Raw genomic sequence first — 20,238 nt, forward strand, 5'->3', positions numbered from 1 at the left:
TTAAGTATTTATCATTAGATTTCAACTCTTTGAAAAATATTCACTGCATCTACACACACCCTCTTTAGTAATCAGAGCATTGGTTTAATAAAAGCATCTCTTGTTGCGCGTCATGCCAGGTGACGAAGTTTGTTTGGTATTTGTTGCTCTTCAGTGAATGATCCTGTGGCCAGTCCTTTTACTTTCACTGCATTTATGGGTGAAATTAGCCATTTTGGAATTCTCAGTGATTCATGGTATTCATCTGGGAATCAGAGTTCCTGAAATCGGTCCTCAAGACTGAGTTTTCCTTAGCCGAGGAAGCTTTCCTAGATGTTTTCTTAAAGATTCTAAAACTTGACTGAGTTTTCAGAGTAGTTAAATGGTTTTCTAAGATCACAGAGTTTATATACGTCAATGCCAGAGTGAGAACCTATCACTCACCAGTCAGGAAGATAGTCCATTGTTCTAATCTTGGCCTTATTATTTAGTATCTGCGTGACCTTGAGCAGGTTTTGGTCTCATTATTTTTTTTTAATGGGAAGTGGATTCCCTGTCCTGGTGACTTCAAAAAAAATTTTGTGAGGCTCAAATAAAAATGCCTTGAAAACTAAAACTAAACAGTTTGCAATATCTGTCAACTTTCTGTGTGGGAGTGGAATTCTTAATAGGGAATTCAACACTTAGTAGGTCTGCTGAATATTTTGAGGTATTATTTTGATTCCTTTTCCTATTTACATTTCTGGACTCTTAGCTTTTAAAACTGTATGACAAACCTGTAAGAGTTTCCCGTAAATCATAAAGCTATCTTTAATCATTGTAAATATCTGAAAAAAATGGAATTCTTCATTTGTATTTGGGTATTTCAGTTTTATTCATTTCTCCACAGAAGTCACAAATATGGCAAAGCTATATTTTAAAATTAGTGAGGATATTTTGACATTATTGATACTTCATTTTCATTTTGTGGTGGTCTGTTACATGTTAACAACTAAATGTCCATTTCCTGAAATAGAGAATTATATTTGTTTTCATTAAAAGGAGAAATATATTTAGTAATTACATTTTGTCTTCTGTTTATATATATTGAAGGTCAAGTGGATATCGCTGGAAATCTGGACAAGCAGGCAAATTGGATAATCAATCATACATGATGTCACAAAATAAAGGAAATGTTATTAAGGTAAGAAGATACCATTTGATTCTCAGAAATTTTGTAAGCAAGAGGATATAAATTATTTTTTCAGATCCCACATTTTCTTCTATATTTAAGAACCTACTATTCTTGCTTTAACACCTTTGCATAATATATTTTTGATTCATATTTTGTCGGTTAATACGCAGCTTTCATTATTCAGATATCTTTTTGTTTTTCAACTACAAGGTGATGTTTTAAATTTCACCTTCAGCAAAATTCAATTCAATTCTGGTTTAAAGTATGTGAAATAGTACTATATAGTTCTATATTAAGATGAAAGCTTATATTATTTGATATAACAAGTGACAGACTTCTTTCTACCTTTTTATCATGTCAGGTTTGTTTAACATTTTTATATTCTGGTTGAATCATAATTATTGTTCATTATTCATATATTGGTGATTCGATGCATGAAGATAGCCAGGGGAAAAATACTTTCAAGTTTCTCAACTATAGAATTGCTTTATCTTTACTATGTATTGTAAAATAACATTACGCTATATTTAAGATTAAACCAGATGAAGGTTTATGTAAAGAAAATTGTTATACCCCTGAATTCTTTAGTACAAGATGTGTGACGTAAGTTTTAACTTATATAGCTTTTCATATATACCTATCATTAACATTGGGCCAGAGGGCATCTACAAATATATTTGGCACTTCTAACCTTTTAGGTTTCTACAAATCAATTTTTTCTTTAGTGTCATGCTCTTGGGAGGTAGGTTTCTTTCCTTCCTCCCTTCCTTCCTCCTTCCTTCCTTCCTTCCTTCTTTTCTTCCTCCCTCCCTCCCTTCCTTTCTTCCTTCCTTTTGATTAAAAATTTTACAATCCACTTTACATTTTTTATAATCTTTCTGTGATGGCGTTCATATTTCAGATATTATTGTAAATATATTAAAAATGCTGACTCTTTGTGGTTATTGACTTATATATTCAGTATCATTTAAATGCCTTCATTGTCTTACAGTTATTAACCTTGTTCTCAAGGAGGTCCCCATCCAATGTGAAAGACAAGTCCTTATGAAAATATTTATAATGAAAGTCAGTATGTGTTACCATATTCATTTAGTATATGAATAACACAGACTTGGGAAATGAAAATTTAGTTCTAGAAATATTTGAGAGTCTGCTAATTGTATTTGTAGGGAAAAAGTGGTGAATAAAGCATGGTCTCAGTCCTCACTAACCTCGTAGTTGAATAAGAAGGTGAAAGCATGGGGGTTTGGGCACTGTAGGAGGTGGGTCTAGAAAGCAAGGGTGAGCCAGAAGGTAGAAGGCCTGGAGTACCAGATGCAGGAATCTTGATGTTTTTCATTGGAAGAATGGAATTCTCTGACAGTTTTTGAGCAGGAGGGTAGCAAGATTGAGGTAATGATATATTATGACTGATCTTGTTCAAATATCAAGTGTGTTTGGAGTTAACTGGGTATAGAGCAGGTGGTCTCCAAATTGTTTTGATTGTGTAATACATCAGCAAAGAATATATTTTGAGCTTGGACTTCCTACACATGTACTTTTATTTATTTATAAATAGAATTTATTTATATACATACTAGCTTACTGATACACTATGTGCATTACAAAACAAGATATAAAAATAAATCAAGGATAAAATAAATACAAATATAAATAAATATATGATTATTTTCTCCTCTCCAGTATTTTCCTCAGCTGTCTTGTACAATAACACGTGCTACTTTGGAGACCACTGGTATAGAGACAGAGAGACTATTTGAAATGCTACTAAAATAATCTAGATGTCAGATGACAAGACTCTGTATTAGAATGGTAGTAGAAGGAATATAATGGAAAAGATGGACCCCTCCTCACCAAAAAAACAAAACAAAACAAAAAAACAAAAACAAAAAATGAAAAACAGTGGGAAAGAAGAGGAAGAAGCCAATACATAGCTGTTATTTCAAGCTGGATTGAGTCTGATGTTGAAGCTGAGGAAGTAAATGTGTTTCCTGTGAATGTGTAAATAGAAGAAGAAAAGTGTGAATGATAAAGTTCAAAGAAGGCCAGTGTGTGGAATGTTGTAGGAAAGATAACACTGAATATCTATTTCATACCAGTCAACAATTTAGCTGCTTTTATTGTTTTTATCTCATTAAATGTTTATATCACTCTTAAAAGGCAATTATTATTATTCCAGTTCCATGGATGGAGTTAACACCAAAATTAAATAATTTTCTCAAGATCAAGTGGCAGGGCCAAGATTTGGAATGCAGAATTTTAGGCTTGAGAAGAAAAAGAATGGTAGGAGTAGAATCAAGGAGTGCAATTTCATGGAAATACAAGTAAAAGAGGGAGTTTTAGGAAATATGGAGAAGTCAGCATTGTGTAGCATTGTGTGTGTAGTGAAAAAAGTTTTGAGTATGGTGTTAGGTGTTGGTATTAGACTCGTGTTTTTCGACAGAGTTCAGTTTCTGCCCCTCAGTCCCGTCTCCAGGAAACACATGGCAATATTTGGAGATAACTTTAGTTGTCACAACTGGGAGGGGGATTTTTGTGCAGGCATCTAGTGAGTATAGCCCTGGGTGCTGTCAAGCATCCTACAATGCATAGGACAACCCGTAAAACAAAAAATTATTTGACCCAAAGTTTCAGTGGTGCAAGGTTGAGAAACCCCACATAAGACTATATAGATTACAATTCTAACTCATCTTATGTGATCTTGTGTAAGTCACTGCATCTTTCTGAGCTTCCATTACCATGTTTGTAATATTGGTATTATTATTTGCATAATTATAACTGCTTAACTACTTTAAAGAGTTTTGAGCAGTTTGTGAGATAATATATAATAAACCTCTTTTTAACATTACCTGAAAATTGCATTAAAATGTCTGTTTATGGGGAGTGACAATGAAAAAAAAAACTGTATTTGATGATTGGGTCATTATTAGATTAGATGTGAAAATAGATTTTAAATGGTTGGCAAGGGAGGGATGGGAGACAATGAGTAAGGGCTACTGTTGCAGTGAACAAAGACCAGAAGACAAGTTCTTTAGGGTTTAAAAGGATCAAGACAAGGTTTTATCATTTTGTTTTTTAGAATTGGAGAGAAAATTTGAGCCAACTTGTAGGCTGAGGGATGGACTCTCTAATGGAGAAAAGATTGAAGATGCAGGTGAGAGAGGTGCAAGTTGCTGGGGGTGTGGACTTTGAAGAGATGGCTCATAGCAAAGGACTTCATCAAAGGAGGGAAGCTACATTTTCTTTGAGATGAGAAAGACAGAGGAGGCAGTCGGTGGCATTAAACATACATTTTTCAGAGGTTGTGTTTGTGAGGCAGAAAGTTGTGGAAAATAGTAATCGGAAGCTACCCAACAATCTCAGTAAAGTTGATGACAAGATCACTAAATGGGTATAAGGAAGGGAAATGGAGTGAATTTTTTGTTCTTGGGATTGGAGAAGGTTTAGAGTAGCTACTATGGGGATAGTGGTTGAGGTTTAGTAGTAAATGAATAAATGGATTGTTGAAGAGCCATAAGAGCTGACTGGGGTTACTCAGCCTGGATTTGTAGGGGACTTGGTTAGCATTATTTTGTCATAATGGTATCTATGTGTGGGAATTCCAAGAAGGAGGAGGTAAGGTGGTTGAGGTTAGCACTGAGAAATTCAGAGTTTGGAAATTTGAAGGTGGGGGTCCTTCAGAGTGCTGCTTAGGACCAAGGTTTGGTCATAATGTGGGGTGGCTGAAGTGGCATTTAGATGTACACAGTATCCAGCATGTTGGAAGATCTTCAGGGTCAAGATGTCAGGTGGACATGGATATTAAAATCTCCAAGATTATCATCCAGAAATATGATGGAGAGAAATATGGAGCTGATTGATAAAACCCAGATGGAAGAGTATCCTGAATATTGGTAAAAGCACTAAGTGAATGGTGGTGATCTTCAGTAGGGGGAACTTTGCTGATTGATGATATTGGATCAATATTCTAGATGTAGTTCTGGAGCAAGTAGGAAGTAAAATTTCCTTCTCTCCTAATGAGTGAAAGGGAGTGAAAGGAAGCTAGTTGCTCTGGAGAGAGCCTTGGAAGAGGTTGTGTCCAAGAAAAGGTAGGTTCTGGTTAATGTGAATATTTGGATGAGGTATTTTTTAGGAAAGTTTTAAGGCATAAGGTGTTAAAATAACAATTTAATGGAGGCTCCATGGAATGGCAGAAAAACCTGGATGGAAGGGTAAATCAGTGGAAAGTGGAAAAGATTACGTGGCTAATTTAGTTAATAATGAGAATATCTGAAAAGATGGCTTGTAGGAGGAGTTGGGGCCCAGTGTGGTAGATTAGGGCACTAGTGGGAGTTTGGAGGCATTTGCGAATGCCAGGGAGACTGATAATAACAGCAGAGTCTGACCCCAGTGGCCCAGAAAATATGTCTATGTGGTAAAGCCACTCATCTGCCCTGGCCCCTAATGGCCCGGCTAGAAGTACCCCTTTGGCAGCTACTGGTGGAAGCCTAGGTGCGTTGATAAGGCTTAGGCTTCAGTATATTAAATTCCTGATGCTTTCAGTGTGTGTGTGTGTGTGTGTGTGTGTGTGTGTGTGTGTGTGTGTGTGTGTGTGTGTGTGTGTGTCTTATCATGTTTTCTCTGCCTGTCTCCCTCTTCCAACTCTGTTTCACTCCCAACCCTTTCCCAAACAGATTCAGACTTGGGAATAAATTCTGTTTGCCTAAAAATAGTAGCTAGCAGTTTGTTCATTGAAATATTTTTATGCAGTTTGAATCACTTGAAGCAAATGACTGTATTTGTAAAGCAGAAAAATATTATTCATAATAATAAAAAAAAATTTCCCTAATAATGAGTTTAGTTTGCTTTGACATATCCATTCATTGTGCAGATAACCAGTAATCACATTGATCATGTTGCAATTTGGATGCATCATTAAGGTAATTGTAATGGATAATTTGGTTATGAAAAATGAAATTAAATTACCTGAAACTTGTATAATGTTACCAGTTTAAAAATAGAAGTGTGATTCACATAAGAATTGATTGTTTAAATCCTATTTTTCTTTTCTGCTGTGTTTGGTGCTTAGCATCTGAGCAGCTACTTCAACGAGTGTGAACAATAAATGCCTTTTGTGAAGTGAAACCACTAGATTCACTGAGAATAATTAGGCTTAAATTTTCAAAGATGACTTCAATTGGTACAGCTGTAGACATAGAGGCAGCCATTGTTCTCATATTTTCACATACATATTGGGCAATTGAGCATGCAAATTGCAAACTGAAAACTAAGCATGAATTGACAGTGTCTATATAAATGCACACCATCCTCTGTGTTTGTTTGCATTCTTTAAATGTTCATTTCAGTAAGACCAGGGTGAGTATATGCATTTGGAGAGTCTGTTTTATTTCCAGAATTCTTAAGATATAAATATTTTCAGTGCTTATTTATTTGAAATCATTATAGCAAATCTTATTTACTCAATTTTTGACATCAACATGGAAAAGTAAGTCAGAAATTACAAATAATATATTTGAAGGTTAAGTCTATGATGCTTAAACATGGGGTTCTCTAAATTGGGCAAATAAGGTCATATTATTGGTTTCTACAGTTGTGTAATAAAAGTAGCTCAGTCCGAATTCAGTTTGCATTCACTCTAGACAAATATTAGACTTTGTGTCTTTCAAAAAGAGCAGAAATAGAAAAGACTATATAGAGTTTTTAGTATTCAAGTATTACTAACAATCACTTCATGACTATATGTAGTGAATTTAGTCTGCTTAAAAAAATAAATTTGTAGTATATATTTTAAAAAACTGTTTTATATCTATTTCCAAAATTTGTTTTCTTTTTATGAATTTTCTTTTAACTAAAAGGCCCACATATGTTTTAATATGTGGAAATGATCTCCCATAAGTATGCATTATTCTTTCAAAATTAGTTTTTTTAAGAGGCTCCAAAACATTATAGCTTTATAATTTTTCTTGTAAGTAACATTAAAATTTCTTTGAATAAGAGAATGTATGCCTGACAAATAGTATCTGTTTCATTAATATAGCTTTCTGCTGGAAAAGTGAAATTAAAGTTACTGAAAGACCAGATTCAAGGTAAACAATTTGCCACTGCATTATTAGATGCTAAAGATACAATTCCTTTCTTTTACATTTGAATTACAAATAAAATTAAAGTGCTAGACTTGTTCATGTAATATAAAGACTCAAAATCCAAAAAAGATGACTCTATCTTTAATTTTTAAAAAACATTTATTCAGATATTTTCGGAGAGAAGTATTTTTTTTGTTAAAATATGTCAATGTAGAATGTGATTATAATAGCATTTTTCAAAACTGAAAACTTTGATAACACTGGTCTTTAAATTTTATTATATATATAATCTTTTAACCAGTCTGATAGTTTAGCAGTATAAAATTATAAATTAAATTTAATTTTGGGGAATGGAAAGAATATTGAAAAATGGATTTATATTTTAGTGAATTATTTTAAAATTGCCAAAACCAAAATACAAATTTTGATTTTATAATAATTCCAAAGAAGTAAGATTTTTTTTTTGTAGGGTTAACACTTTTAATTTTGAATGGTTAAGAAAATTTGGTAGAAGAAATTGTAGAACTAGCTACATTATATATATAATACTTATTATATATATTATGCATAGAATATAACATATAATCATATATATAATATAATAAATCTTTAGTAGTCGATCTATGTGGACTTCATTTGATCTAGAGATGGGACAGAAAACTGTGGGAATTCCATTATGAGTATTTTTTTTAACATTCTGTAATTATATATGTCTTGTTCAAGGGAGTTTTAAGTTGTGTTGCTATGGCCAGATATGTATGGCCCTATGGTAGGGGGATGGGGAGGGGTACATTGGGGAGAGGGACTGTGGGCTACTTAGTCTCTTGGGAAGATTAAATTTGATTACATGCCATTTTTATTGGGCAACTAATGTTTAAATACCTTGAGAATTTAGAAATGTGCTTCATCAATCAGAAAAACAAAACATAACAAAACAGAAACTAAACATTTGATTTTAAAGTGATTGGTCTGACTTTTTTCTTTTTTCCTTCCAGAGCCTGTAAAACAGCTTCTCAAACATAAAATGGCAAATTCTTCTGAAAGTGAAAAACCCAAGATAAAAGGGAAGGTTTGTGGCCAGTGTGAGAACAAAGCTGCTCTTCTAGTATGTACATTCTAATGAGAGTAACAGGTTAAGATTAGGCCAATAAGCATATTATGTCATATCTCTTATTTTGTTAAAGAAATATAGTAAGCAGTGATTTTTTTGTTCTTAGATTTGACATTTGAACTGTATCTATTTTTGGGGTATTATCTCAGCATTATAAATTAATATTGCCCATGTACATATTAAGGAAGATTCTGTTTCTAAATCCCAGTGAATGTCAAAGAAACTCTCCTTTCTTGGTATGATTAAAACTAATTCATTTGTTCACGAAGTTCCTTTTCTGGAGGTGAGGGATGGAGAAGGTAGAAGTATGGGACATGGGAACTTTTCTTCAGTTTGCATTCATGTTGATGAGATAAGAAATAATGGTTGGTATAGCAAAGTGTTTGGAACTCTGGTCTTGGAGCCAGACTGCCTGGATGTACAGCTCAGCATCTTTGCTTACTTCCTCTTTAATTCTGTTCCAGTGACCTAAACTCACTGTTTTAGTCTTCTTGTTTGTAAAAGGGACATACTTATAGTCTGTTTTCAGGATAAATGATGAATACAGGTGAAGAGCTTAGAATGGTGCTATAAATATTGGCTTAGACTAACATAATATGTATTAGCTAATTATGATTATTGAAAAATAATTAAAAAATATTAAGTGGTTAAGTTTCCAAGTATTAGAGAAAATAAGTTTTGTGGGTGATTGTGATCTTAGAGGGTGAATGAGGTCGGGAGGGAGAAGGGGGTGTGGGGATATTGTGAGCACAGAGGTGTTTGGAGAGAGTGAAGAGTGACTGAACCACCCTGGCCAGCAAAAACCTGGGCTGGTCAGAGGGTTTGTGTGGCCCAATCATGGGATATAGAGTAGGAAAGCCAGAATTTGACAAGGTTATGGATGGCCTTTGCTGCCAGGCTAAGGGATTTGAATTTATTCCCTTGACCGGAGGGAAAGATTGACGTTTTGGAGTAGCCCCGAGATGACAAAACCTCTGACTTAGAAATCTTAATTGCCCAGTATTGCAAGGGCTAAACTGGGGACAAGGGAGGTAGGGAGGAAAGTTAGGGGGAATGGTTAGGAGGCTCTTGGAGCAGTTTAAGGTTGCCGTGACAAGGACCTAGATGGCAGTGGAGAAAACTTTTATTTAGCAATTTTGTACCTATGAGTGAGGTTTGTTTGAAGTTTTATATTTTGGTGCTATCTTTTGTCAAGTTTTGATATTAAAATTTTGTTAGCTTTATAAAATACTTTGGAGAACTTGCCGTCTTTTTCTGGGCTCTGAAGTAGTTTATGTATATGATCACATATGTAGTATCTGTATGGCACTTTACACAAAGATCTAAGGATGCTATGGACACTAAAGGCTAATAATTAACTAGCACTTAATAAATTCTTTATGGCAGATCCTGTGTTAAGTGCTTTGCAAACATGTTTTTATTTTAATCTTCCCAATGATCTTATGAAATATAGATAACTATTATACTCTTATGATTCCTAATTTATAGATAATAAAACTAAGGGTTAACTTTTACAAGGTTATACTGTTGGAAAGTTGCAGAGTCTAGCTGCAAATTGAGTTCTTGTGTAACATCAGTGCCTGAACTATGCTGAAAAGTATGAGGAATAATGTATACATGTATGTGTATACATATTTGTGGATGTGCATATGTATATATATATTTTTCAAATTAGCATTTTACTGTTGTCTGTATTTATATCTGAGTATGTGTGCATATATGCATACACATATATATCTATCTTATGTTTTCATTTGGCTTCCCCTGTATCATTAAATATTAAAACATTTTTACTATAATATTTTCATTCACTAACTGTAATTTTGTATGGACTAGATAAGTTGCTTTCAGAATGTTTTGATCCCTACTTATGATGAAGAATAAATTTAACATTTTGACCTAAAGCCTTCATACATGTGTATAGTACATGCTACAACATGTTTCACAAAATACTTCTTAGTGGCCTCATTTGTGATATTTTCTGATATGTTTTATTCTATTCCACTTAAAACAAAAGCTGGAAGCAACCCACTAAACTTATTTCATGACCCACTAATGTCAACCTGCAGTTAGAAAGACATTAACCTCTAGACTGTATGCTTAATGAGGGCAGGGGCTATCTGTTTAGTTCACTGGATTAGTGATTCTTTCACCTACTATTAGGCATTGAGGTTGCATAACAATGTCAACATCCTTATACAGAGAAATGTCTGTGGCCTAAACCTTCTTTGCTCCCCACAGTCTTTCAGCTCCTAACTTTTCCCTACGTGCAGCTCCAGAGTTACCTACATTCGATGATGTCTGTTTATAACAACTTAGCAAAGAATACAGTTTAACTGTGTGGTGTATTGTTTCTAGAACTGTTTTCTAAAAGAGCTTGACTTCCATATCAAATAACATATTAAATAAAATGAAATACTGATTTTTCATTGCATGCTGGTTTTCATACAGTGAGCTGAAATATTAAACCATCATGAGAATGTTTCTGGAGGAGCTCTTAAGACAGCCCAGACTGCCCACTCCACACTATTGATGGAGATGATATGATTTATTTTGTCATAGTTTTGAGATTATTGCAATCACCAAATCCTACTCTGAGGTATGAGAGGTAGAGTACTTTTTACTCTGCTAATTTAATGGGCAATAACATAAAAGGAATATTTGGAAATATTATTAGGTAAAACCTTGTGAGCTAATTTTTATTTTATGCCCTCCTTCATGGGCATTTGGGGCAGCTGCCTTACTGCTCTCAGCATGTCAACCTGGACAGCTCTACCTTTTTCTGTTTCAAATATTGAACTTGTACATAAGCTTTCATTTTGCAAAGGGGTTGCAGGCTAAGAAGTGTTAAAAAGATAGTGTTTTACAACATTTTAATGACATTTTTAATGTATTAAAGTATTCTCCATAGTCTTACTACAATTCCTTATTGTATTTGTTTTCCGTTTCACCTCCTAACTAGAATCTTTCTCCTTAAACCACCAGCACTTCTCTCTTCTCCTTCTGTTAGCTGATGACCTTGCTTCCTTTCTGAGAGAAAATTGAAGCCACAGAATAGAACCTCCACATGGTCTCACATCACCCCACTTATCTGCTCTGGTAGCTATAAACTTTTCCTTTCTTCCTGTTACTATGGGTGGAGTGTGCATGTAACTGGGTAAGGCCAATATCTTAATGCATGCACAGAATCTCATCCTCTCATTCCTATTCAAGGACATCTCTTTAACTCTTGTCTCTTCTCCCTTGATTCATCATTTTTCGCCCTGTGTGTTAGATCATGCCCATCAGCATACACACATACTGCAGTATCTCCCATCTAATACTGTAACCCCAAATAAAATTATAACAAAACTTCTTCCTTGACCCCCTATCTCCCTCTGTACTCTGTCACAGTAAAACTTATTCAAAGAATTCTCTGTATTTGCCCTCACTACATTCTGTTGTCCCATTCTCTTTTGGATCCTTTCCATTCAGTCTTGGAGTTTTACTACTGTCCAGCTACTGCTCTTATTGAGGTTGCCAGTGAATTCCACATTCTTAAACACTGCAGTCAATTCTCAGTTCTTATCTTGATCTGTCAGTAGTATTTGGTACAATGTCCCTGTCTCCGTCTTGTATCTCTTTCTTCACTTAGCTTCCTCTGGGACACCCTTTTCTTTTGGTTTCATTTTACTTAGCTAACTATCCCCTCTCAGTCTCCTTTGTTGGTTTTCTGTGGCATTTTAATGTTGAAGGGCACAGTCACTAGCCTGTCCTCTAGTTATCTATACTTTACTCCTTAGGTAGTTTTATCCACTCTCTTGATTTTAAATACCATCTCTACATCTCAGCGGTTCTCAAACTTACATCTCTAACCCATAACTCTCCCCTGAACTTTCAACTCAATCTGCTACTCATCATCTCTATTTGGATGTCTAAGATGCATAATAAATTTAATGTGTTTAAAATTGAACTCTTATTTTCTCCCCAACAAATTTTCTACCCATGTCAATAAATGTCCTAATGTTAATGTTACCTACCCTGACCCCCCTTTCTACAATTGCAGCAGCTGAATTGTACTGCTTCATTCATCTAAATAACATTTATCAACATTAAATATGTGTTTATTATTTGTTTATGTGTTTATTGTCTATTTTCTACCCCATACAATATAAACTTCCTAAGGGTAAGATTTGGTTTTGCTCACTGTGTTCTCACCACCTAGAATTGTGCCTGCTACGTAGTAGGCCCTCAGTAAATATTTGTTGAATGAATCATTTCTTTAAAGCTATTCAGAAACATGTGTTTTTCCTTAATTTGGAAATTCTTCTTTACAATATCTTTTGCATTCTATAATATTACATGTATGTATGAAGCAGTTCTCCCCCAGAAAATTTAATGACTAAAGATTTTGTAGATTATTTTATGGTTTCAGAAAATTTAACCATACTCATTTCTGATCTGGGACTAAATTGCTAGCATTATTTCATGGCAGTGTTAACTAGGCTCAAATAATTGGAATTCTGTAAGACTAATAAAAAACCAATAACTGTATTGAATCTAAAACCTTGGCTGTTAGTAAAATACCCCCACTATTATATCATACTTTTTTCTTATTTTATTTGCTATGATGATGGACAAAAATTTAAAAACTCTTACCAAATTGTAACTAACCGGAAATGTGTATGAAGTATAAACAAATGCTAACATGCCTGGGGTCAGAAGTTTAAAAGCTCAAAGGGGACTTAGTAGTTGAATTGAATTGTTGGTGCTCACTGTGCATGATTCCAAAAGGGTTTATGTAGAAGTCATTATTTACCGTGAATCTATTCTGTGTTGAGCACTGTTTAAATTCCACGGTACTTGAACAATATGGAACACAGATAAGGCTTGACCTGGAAATAAAGGTTTTGTTTTTCCAGAGAGAAGGAAAAGGAGGAGAAAGGATATCCCAGGCAGGCAGAGGAGCATGCATCTTGACTGGAAAGCCAAGGAAGTGAGAATGTGAGCAGTGATTAGAGAGGCGATTTGCCTGAAAACTGCCATATACTGAAGCCAGGATGTAGGCCCTAAAAATCATGACAAATTTTATTACGACTTTAAAAAAAGATATTCTTTGAAGTGAAAATCGTATCCCATGATGGTTTTCAAAAGCACACCAGTAAGTCATTTAAAAATTCAAAGTAGGCTGGCTGATAGCGCTAATGAAGTAGACTGTGGTAATGTTAAACTCTGAAATCATCTTGTGTTCTTAGCTTCTAGATGGTTATGCTGATTTAGATTCTTGATGATTATGCTGACTGGATAATTAGAGTAAATGTTCTTATATTTTATGATGGGGTCTTCAACAGGAAAAATTGTGTATGTGAGATAGGGGTTAAGAGCTTGGGTTTTGGAGGTTTGAGTCTCACCAGGACCTATTACTAGCTCTGTGACCTTTAGCAAGTGGTTTAATTCTAATATAATTTTTCTCATTTGTGAAATGGGACAATAGGGATAATTGTTGTCTATACCTCAACATTATTGAGGATAATATGAATTAATACAATGAAGTAGTTAACTTTGGACCTGGCACTTACTGTGGAGGCAATAAATTGTGTTTTTCCTGTTGGCATTTTCTTATGACCTGATATAACTATCCTTATTAAGTGTAGAAGTAAAAGGCAAACTTAAAATTTCTTATTTTTAAATAAATTTCAGTAGCTTTAGGCTGTCTTTACATGGCAAAAGTGAGGCAGACAGTTAAAAATTATATATGAAACCTAGTAAATGTAGACAATTAAATTAAACAAATGGATTCTGAAGGTTTCGTATTAACTGATCTGGTCTTGATCAAATTAAATTAACAAGATATTTGCTAAAATTGTACTTGGGTATTTCATCATCGAAGAAGCATCTGTAGAGGAATGGAGTCCTAATCTATGTTTTTAGCATGTTTCTGCCGGTTGTACAAACTGCCTAAAAAGATTTTCCAGTTGGCAGTCATATTAACTCAATTTAAATCCAAATATGCTTGTATCACAAATTGTATATGCTTACTCTGCAACTTCAGCTTTGATCTTCTAGTCTACAAACATCCGTTCAACTATTTTCATTAAAAGTCTATTGTTAACAGACACTTGGCTTAGAATTATATGCTGAAACTGGTTTTCAGTTCTCTATATTGTAAAAACAGTGCCAATTATTTATGAGTAATTCAGAAAAATATTAGCAGTTATGTTAATTATGCAGAATGCATTTTTCAAATCTATACAATAGTTACCACATATTTATGTGAAATTATATGTTTTTAACTGATTTAACAGTAAAAGTTATGGATTTTGGATAATGCTTTTATCATCATGTCTCTAAGAGACTGTAGTCTTTGAAACAAGAGTGAAACTGGTAGACTAGGTCCCATGCCAGGGATAGTGTTTGTTTTTCTTCTTAAATAAAAAAAAAATTCCTCTTCTGTATAGCTTATCACATTTAAAAAAAATACATTTGGGTTTTGGTAAGTACTACATGCAGTCATCTGAAATATTTTGTTTAATTTTATTACATATTTTATCAAGGGTTTTAATAAATCATGAGAATTGAGATTAATAGTCAGCAATTGACTTAACGATTAGTGTTGTGTGTTGAGGTTAAGAACTTGAGCTTTGAGCCAGATTGTGGGGTTGAAATCTGGCTCTGCCATTATTTGCTGTATGACTGTAGGCAAACTTTTAATCATTATGATCCTTTGTTTCCTTATCTTCACAATGGAGATGTAATGATCTTTCCAACTTTTTAGGGTTTATGTGAGAATTAAATGAGATAAAACACACAAAACCCTTAGAACAGCGAGAAGTGCTCACTAAATGTTGCAGATATTGCTACTGTTATTAGTTTCTAGCCCCCTTTTTAAGTTTAATTTTCATTGTATGAAATTGGTTGTTCTTTTAATCTTTTTTTGTGTTGTCCTAATCAATTTATATTTAATTAATATGACTATATTATTATATGTAGTGGATCATCACAAGGGGACTTTTTATACAATTAAAAAAAAATAAATGGACTTAAAAATCTCCTATTTGGTTTTTAATAAGTTTATTCTACATTTCTGCATCATATACATTCTAGCACCTTGTTAACCATCATGTGGTCTATACACCAGCAGCAGCATGAGCCTCACTTGGGAGCTTGTTAGAATGCAGGATCTCAGGTTCTCAGGTCCCAGCCCAGATGTATTAGTCAGGGTTCTCTAGGGAAACAGAAACAACAAGAGATATCTATAAATGTAAGATCTTATAAAAGTGTTTCATGCAGTTGTGGGGATGAATAAGTCCAAATTCTGAAGGGCAGGATACATGAGTCCAAATTCCATAGGGCAGGCAGCAAACTGGCAAGTCCAATGAAGGTGTTCAGTGAACTCAGGAGATGGTGGCTAGCCAAAGAAGTGAAGGTTCTCTCCCTTCTCCCTTAAAAGTCTTCAACTGATTGGATTAAATCCTGCAGAATGAATTTTCACCTTGCCCTTCATTGATGTAATCAGCCACAGATGTAGTCGATTGACTGATGATTTAATAAACCAGCTTTCTTGTTTATTAACCAGCCACAAATGTCCTTGTGATAATGGCTAGGCCAGTGCTTGCTTGACCAGACACCTGGGTACCATAACCTGGCCAAGTTGACACATAAACCCAACCATCACAGTTAACTTGGCAGCTATACACATTACCTTAAACCATACTTAATCTCTAAACAGAACTCAGTAACAATTTCACCTAACAATACTCAGCTGTCCTGTGTACAACTGGAAACGCACTAAATCTCTCCAGAATAGGGTGCAAGTCCTTAGGTAACATTGACTCTTAAACTTGATTTCCTATAACTTAAATACTATGAAAGGAAAAATACAGTCGTAGCAAAACAAGGAGGAAATAATCATGCCATCGTAGTTCTCATTTCTGTAACTGGTCACGTGGTCGTAGTTCATATTTATCATTACCTTTTTCCACTACCCATTCCATGTTCCCTTTACCCTCAGCAAGCACTTAAGCTGTCCGTGGTTCTTTGCCTGGGGGGGTGACCCAAACCTTCATTCCTAAAGTTTCTGGGCCATTGGTAGTCATGTCTGGATTGGGTTGTTGCAGTTTTCCATTGACTTTAATCACAGGGCATGGTAGTACTAAGAGATGCTCTAGGGGATTTTCTGTATTCCAGGAAAACTCTTCTTTACCTCCACTGTGTAATTGCAGTGCTATTTCCCTTTGATAGTCAGGATCAATCACACCAGCCAGTACAGTAATTTCCTTCCTTGCCTATTGATTCAGAGGCATAAGAAGCCCAAAGTGGCCAGGTGGCAGTCTTAACTTCCAGTTCAATGGGATTATTGTTGTGTCCCCTGGTGGAAGCACTCCTTCTTTTGGAGCTAAGACTTGTAAACCAGCAGAGCTTAAGGGTGCAGGGACAGGAAGCAAAACTTTTCCTAGTGGATCACTAGGAGTGATAGTGCGTGGTGCCACTCCTGTTTCCACCCCTTGATTCCTGGACCTGTGAATCCTGGCTATGGGAGAAACAACACCATAGAGTGGATGCTGATTCAGAGCATACACAGCCTCTTGGAGAACACTGCCACCCAGACCTTTGCCTCTTAAAAGTGTATGATAAGGAGAATCAAAAGGTGATATTTTGTGTATCTCCATTGCCAACTCATGTCATGGACTGTCAGTGCCATCTTGATTATTGGAAATGGAGTCATTAGGGCCTTTGAATCTAATCAGAGTAGAAAACCAACTGTAAAAGCCCATTTTAAGATTCTGTTTCTCAAGAACCACTCCCCGTACCAAGCTGTATTAGTTAGGGTTCTCTAGGGAAACAGAACCAACAAGAGATATCTGTAAATATAAGATTTTATGAAAGTGTCTCACGCAGCTGTGGGGATGCACGAGTCCAAATTCCATGGGGCAGACAGCAAACTGGCAACTCCGATGAAGGTGTTCAGTGAACTCCTCAGGAGATGCTGGCTTGCCGAAGAAGAAGTGAAGGTTCTCTCTCTTCTCCCTTAAAAGTCTTCAACTGATTGGATTAAATCTAGCTAATTGAATTCTCTCATTGTGGAAAACATGCCTTTCATTGATATGATCAGCCAGAGATTCAGTCAGTTGACTGATGATTTAGTAAACCAACCTTCTGGTTTATTAACCAGCCACAAATGTACTTGCAGTAACAGTTAGGCCAGTGCATGTTTGACCAAATATCTGGGCACCATCACCTGGCCAAGGTGACACATAAACCTAACCATCACACCAGACATACTGAACCAGCATCTGTATTATGGCAAGGATCCCAGGTGATTCATGTGCAAAATATGTGCCAAGTCAGGCAGAATAGCTGATGGACATCTCATCAGCCTACCTAAGCTTCTTCATACTGTCATTTCCCGATATGAGGAGAGGGGAAGGGAGGGATAATGGTGGTGGGCACCCTAAGGGGAGAAGACATGAAAGAGTGTCAAATGAGTTGTGAGCATCTTGGCACAGACTTCCTGACACCACGTCTCCAAGCCCTCATACTTTCTTATTTGTGCTATTGGTAGTTCTTCACAACCTGGGCCAATCTCAAGATCCTGGGGAATCTTAGCAGTTAGCACTGCTTTTTATTATATTGTCAATGGTATTTTAGCAGCTGTATTCAACTGCACAGCAGTAATTTTGCTTGCAGTAAAAATGGTATTTTCTTCACTGTTTAGTTTCAGTCTTGTTTGACACTATCATCGGTATAAGAATATCACATTTTCAATTTATCCATAAAATTTAAAATCACAGTTTAACATTGTAGAGAATTTGGAAGAAAAATATACACTTGTCCAATTCGTTTCACCAATGATAAACATCCTTGACATTTTGATGCAGTTCCATCCAGTTTTTTTTCTTTATACTGACTTTCCATTTGGGACTCTTCCATGAACATTTTTAAAACCATATTTGAGAATCACCAGTGAAGGAGTGCCATTCAGGGAAGTGTATGGGGTTTTGGAGGCAAATAATATATATATGAAACTAATTGCACCATGTAAATTCATACAAAGATAAAAGAGCTCATAAAAATGAAGTAGTTTTGACACAGCTGTTTAATTTTTACCAGGTCAAGAGGTTTCTGTTTGTTTCATGATTTATTCAGCAGTTGTACATAAATGCATACCTCTAACACATATATCTAAAATATGCATTGCAGATATTATATTTACTTTGATATGAAAGTAATTAAAGTTTACAAGTTAACCACAAAGTGTTAAATCTTAACTGGGATAAATGTTTGTCCCAGTTTCCTTGGACTTCTCAATTCTGATAGCATCTGGGTATGTAATTGGAAAAATAAAGATAAGAAAAATGACTTCTTTATGCAAACAGTTTCTCTAAATCATATTGTTATCAATTTGCATGATTATTTTCTATCTTTCTAGATATGCCTTGAATGTGGAGAAGATTATTGTTCAGGCTGCTTTGCTAGAATTCACCAGAAGGGGGCACTGAAACTCCATAGAACAACTCTTTTGCAGGTATAACTTTTAAAAATGCTTTAGTTGTAGTGTATTTATAAAATGTTTCAACATAAAGACAGTTAAAACATGTTTAATTATCCAGAATTCAGTATGATTTACATCAATTTCTAAACTTCTATTATGTACAGTCTTTACATAGATCTTAAAATTATTATATGGAGCACTAATCTAGATTCTATTTTGCTGTTTAAACTGTGTTTTAATGTAGTTCCTGAAACACTTAGCTTGATTAGAGTTTTTAGATTATGTGTTCTTTTTGTGAACTTGTTTAAAAATTTGACAATATTTTTAACTATTGTGGTTTCATATGAGCACATGATTTAAGTATTATTTCTATCTAGTTTATAAATAGAAATCTCATGTTCTCTTTTCATGTTTATTTTAAAAAATTAGTCTTTTCTTTGTCCTCACTCATTATCATTTAGATTGACTTATCTCTCAGGTTTCTACCTTCCTTCTAACGTGTCAGGACCTTTTATTTCTCTTGACGTAGTCTCTGTTTTTTTGAAATGCCTAAACTCAAATCCTATTAGATGGGTTTAAAATTGTAATACTTACACAATAAATGTGGCAGATACAGACACCACATTATGACAATTACATTTAATGATGCATTATTTATCATAGATTTCATTCATTTTATAGTAATTTATTCAACAAATATTTTTTAGTACCTTCTAGGAAGTAGGCCCTATTCTAAGCAGTGACATTATACAGATGATTAATGCTAGGATCTTTTTTTTTTTTTTTTTTTTTAGTTACAGTCTCTAGTTTATGCTGATTGCATCCCTCCCCCAGTGCCTCCCCATTTTTAACACCTTGCAAGGTTGACATTTGCTTGTTTTCCCTCGTAAAAGAACATATTTGTACATTTTATCACAATTGTTGAATACTCTAGATTTCACCAATTTACACAGTCCCAGTCTTTATCTTTCCTCCTTTCTTGTGGTGTCTCACATGCTCCCCACCTTCCTCTCTCAACCGTATTCATAGTTACCTTTGTTCAGTGTACTTACATTGTTGTGCTACCATCTCCCCAAATTGTGTTCCAAACCACGCACTCCTGTCTTCTATCACCCTGTAGTGCTCCCTTTCGTATTTCCTGTAGGGCAGGTGTCTTGTTCACAAAGTCTCTCATTGTCTGTTTGTCAGCAAATATTTTGAGCTCTCCCTCATATTCGAAGGACAGCTTTGCTGGATATAGGATTCTTGGTTGGCAGTTTTTCTCTTTCAGTATCTTAAATATATCACACCACTTCCTTCTTGCCTCCATGGTTTCTGCTGAGAGATCCGCACATAGCCTTATTAAGCTTCCTTTGTATGTAATGGATCGCTTTTCTCTTGCTGCTTTCAGGATTCTCTGTTTGTCTTTGACATTTGATAA

General features: G+C 34.9%; 1 protein-coding gene across 4 annotated transcripts in view; it reads left to right on the plus strand.

Moving 5' to 3' along the window:
- Positions 1 to 20,238, plus strand: part of ZBBX (zinc finger B-box domain containing) — a 149,392-nt gene that overhangs the window by 13,193 nt on the left and 115,961 nt on the right. For 2 of the 4 annotated variants that reach the window (XM_037841377.1, XM_037841383.1), the window contains exons 4-7: positions 1,072 to 1,162; positions 7,191 to 7,239; positions 8,232 to 8,341; positions 18,756 to 18,851. In XM_037841377.1, coding sequence (XP_037697305.1) covers positions 1,072 to 1,162; positions 7,191 to 7,239; positions 8,232 to 8,341; positions 18,756 to 18,851 — 346 coding nt within the window. Of the gene's footprint in view, positions 1 to 1,071; positions 1,163 to 6,422; positions 6,509 to 7,190; positions 7,240 to 8,231; positions 8,342 to 18,755; positions 18,852 to 20,238 lie in introns of those variants that run through there. The other 2 variants (XM_037841387.1, XM_037841396.1) reach the window with 2 other exon arrangements.

The sequence above is a fragment of the Choloepus didactylus genome, chromosome 1 (assembly GCF_015220235.1).
Source record: "Choloepus didactylus isolate mChoDid1 chromosome 1, mChoDid1.pri, whole genome shotgun sequence".
Classification (NCBI taxonomy): Eukaryota; Metazoa; Chordata; class Mammalia; order Pilosa; family Megalonychidae; genus Choloepus; species Choloepus didactylus.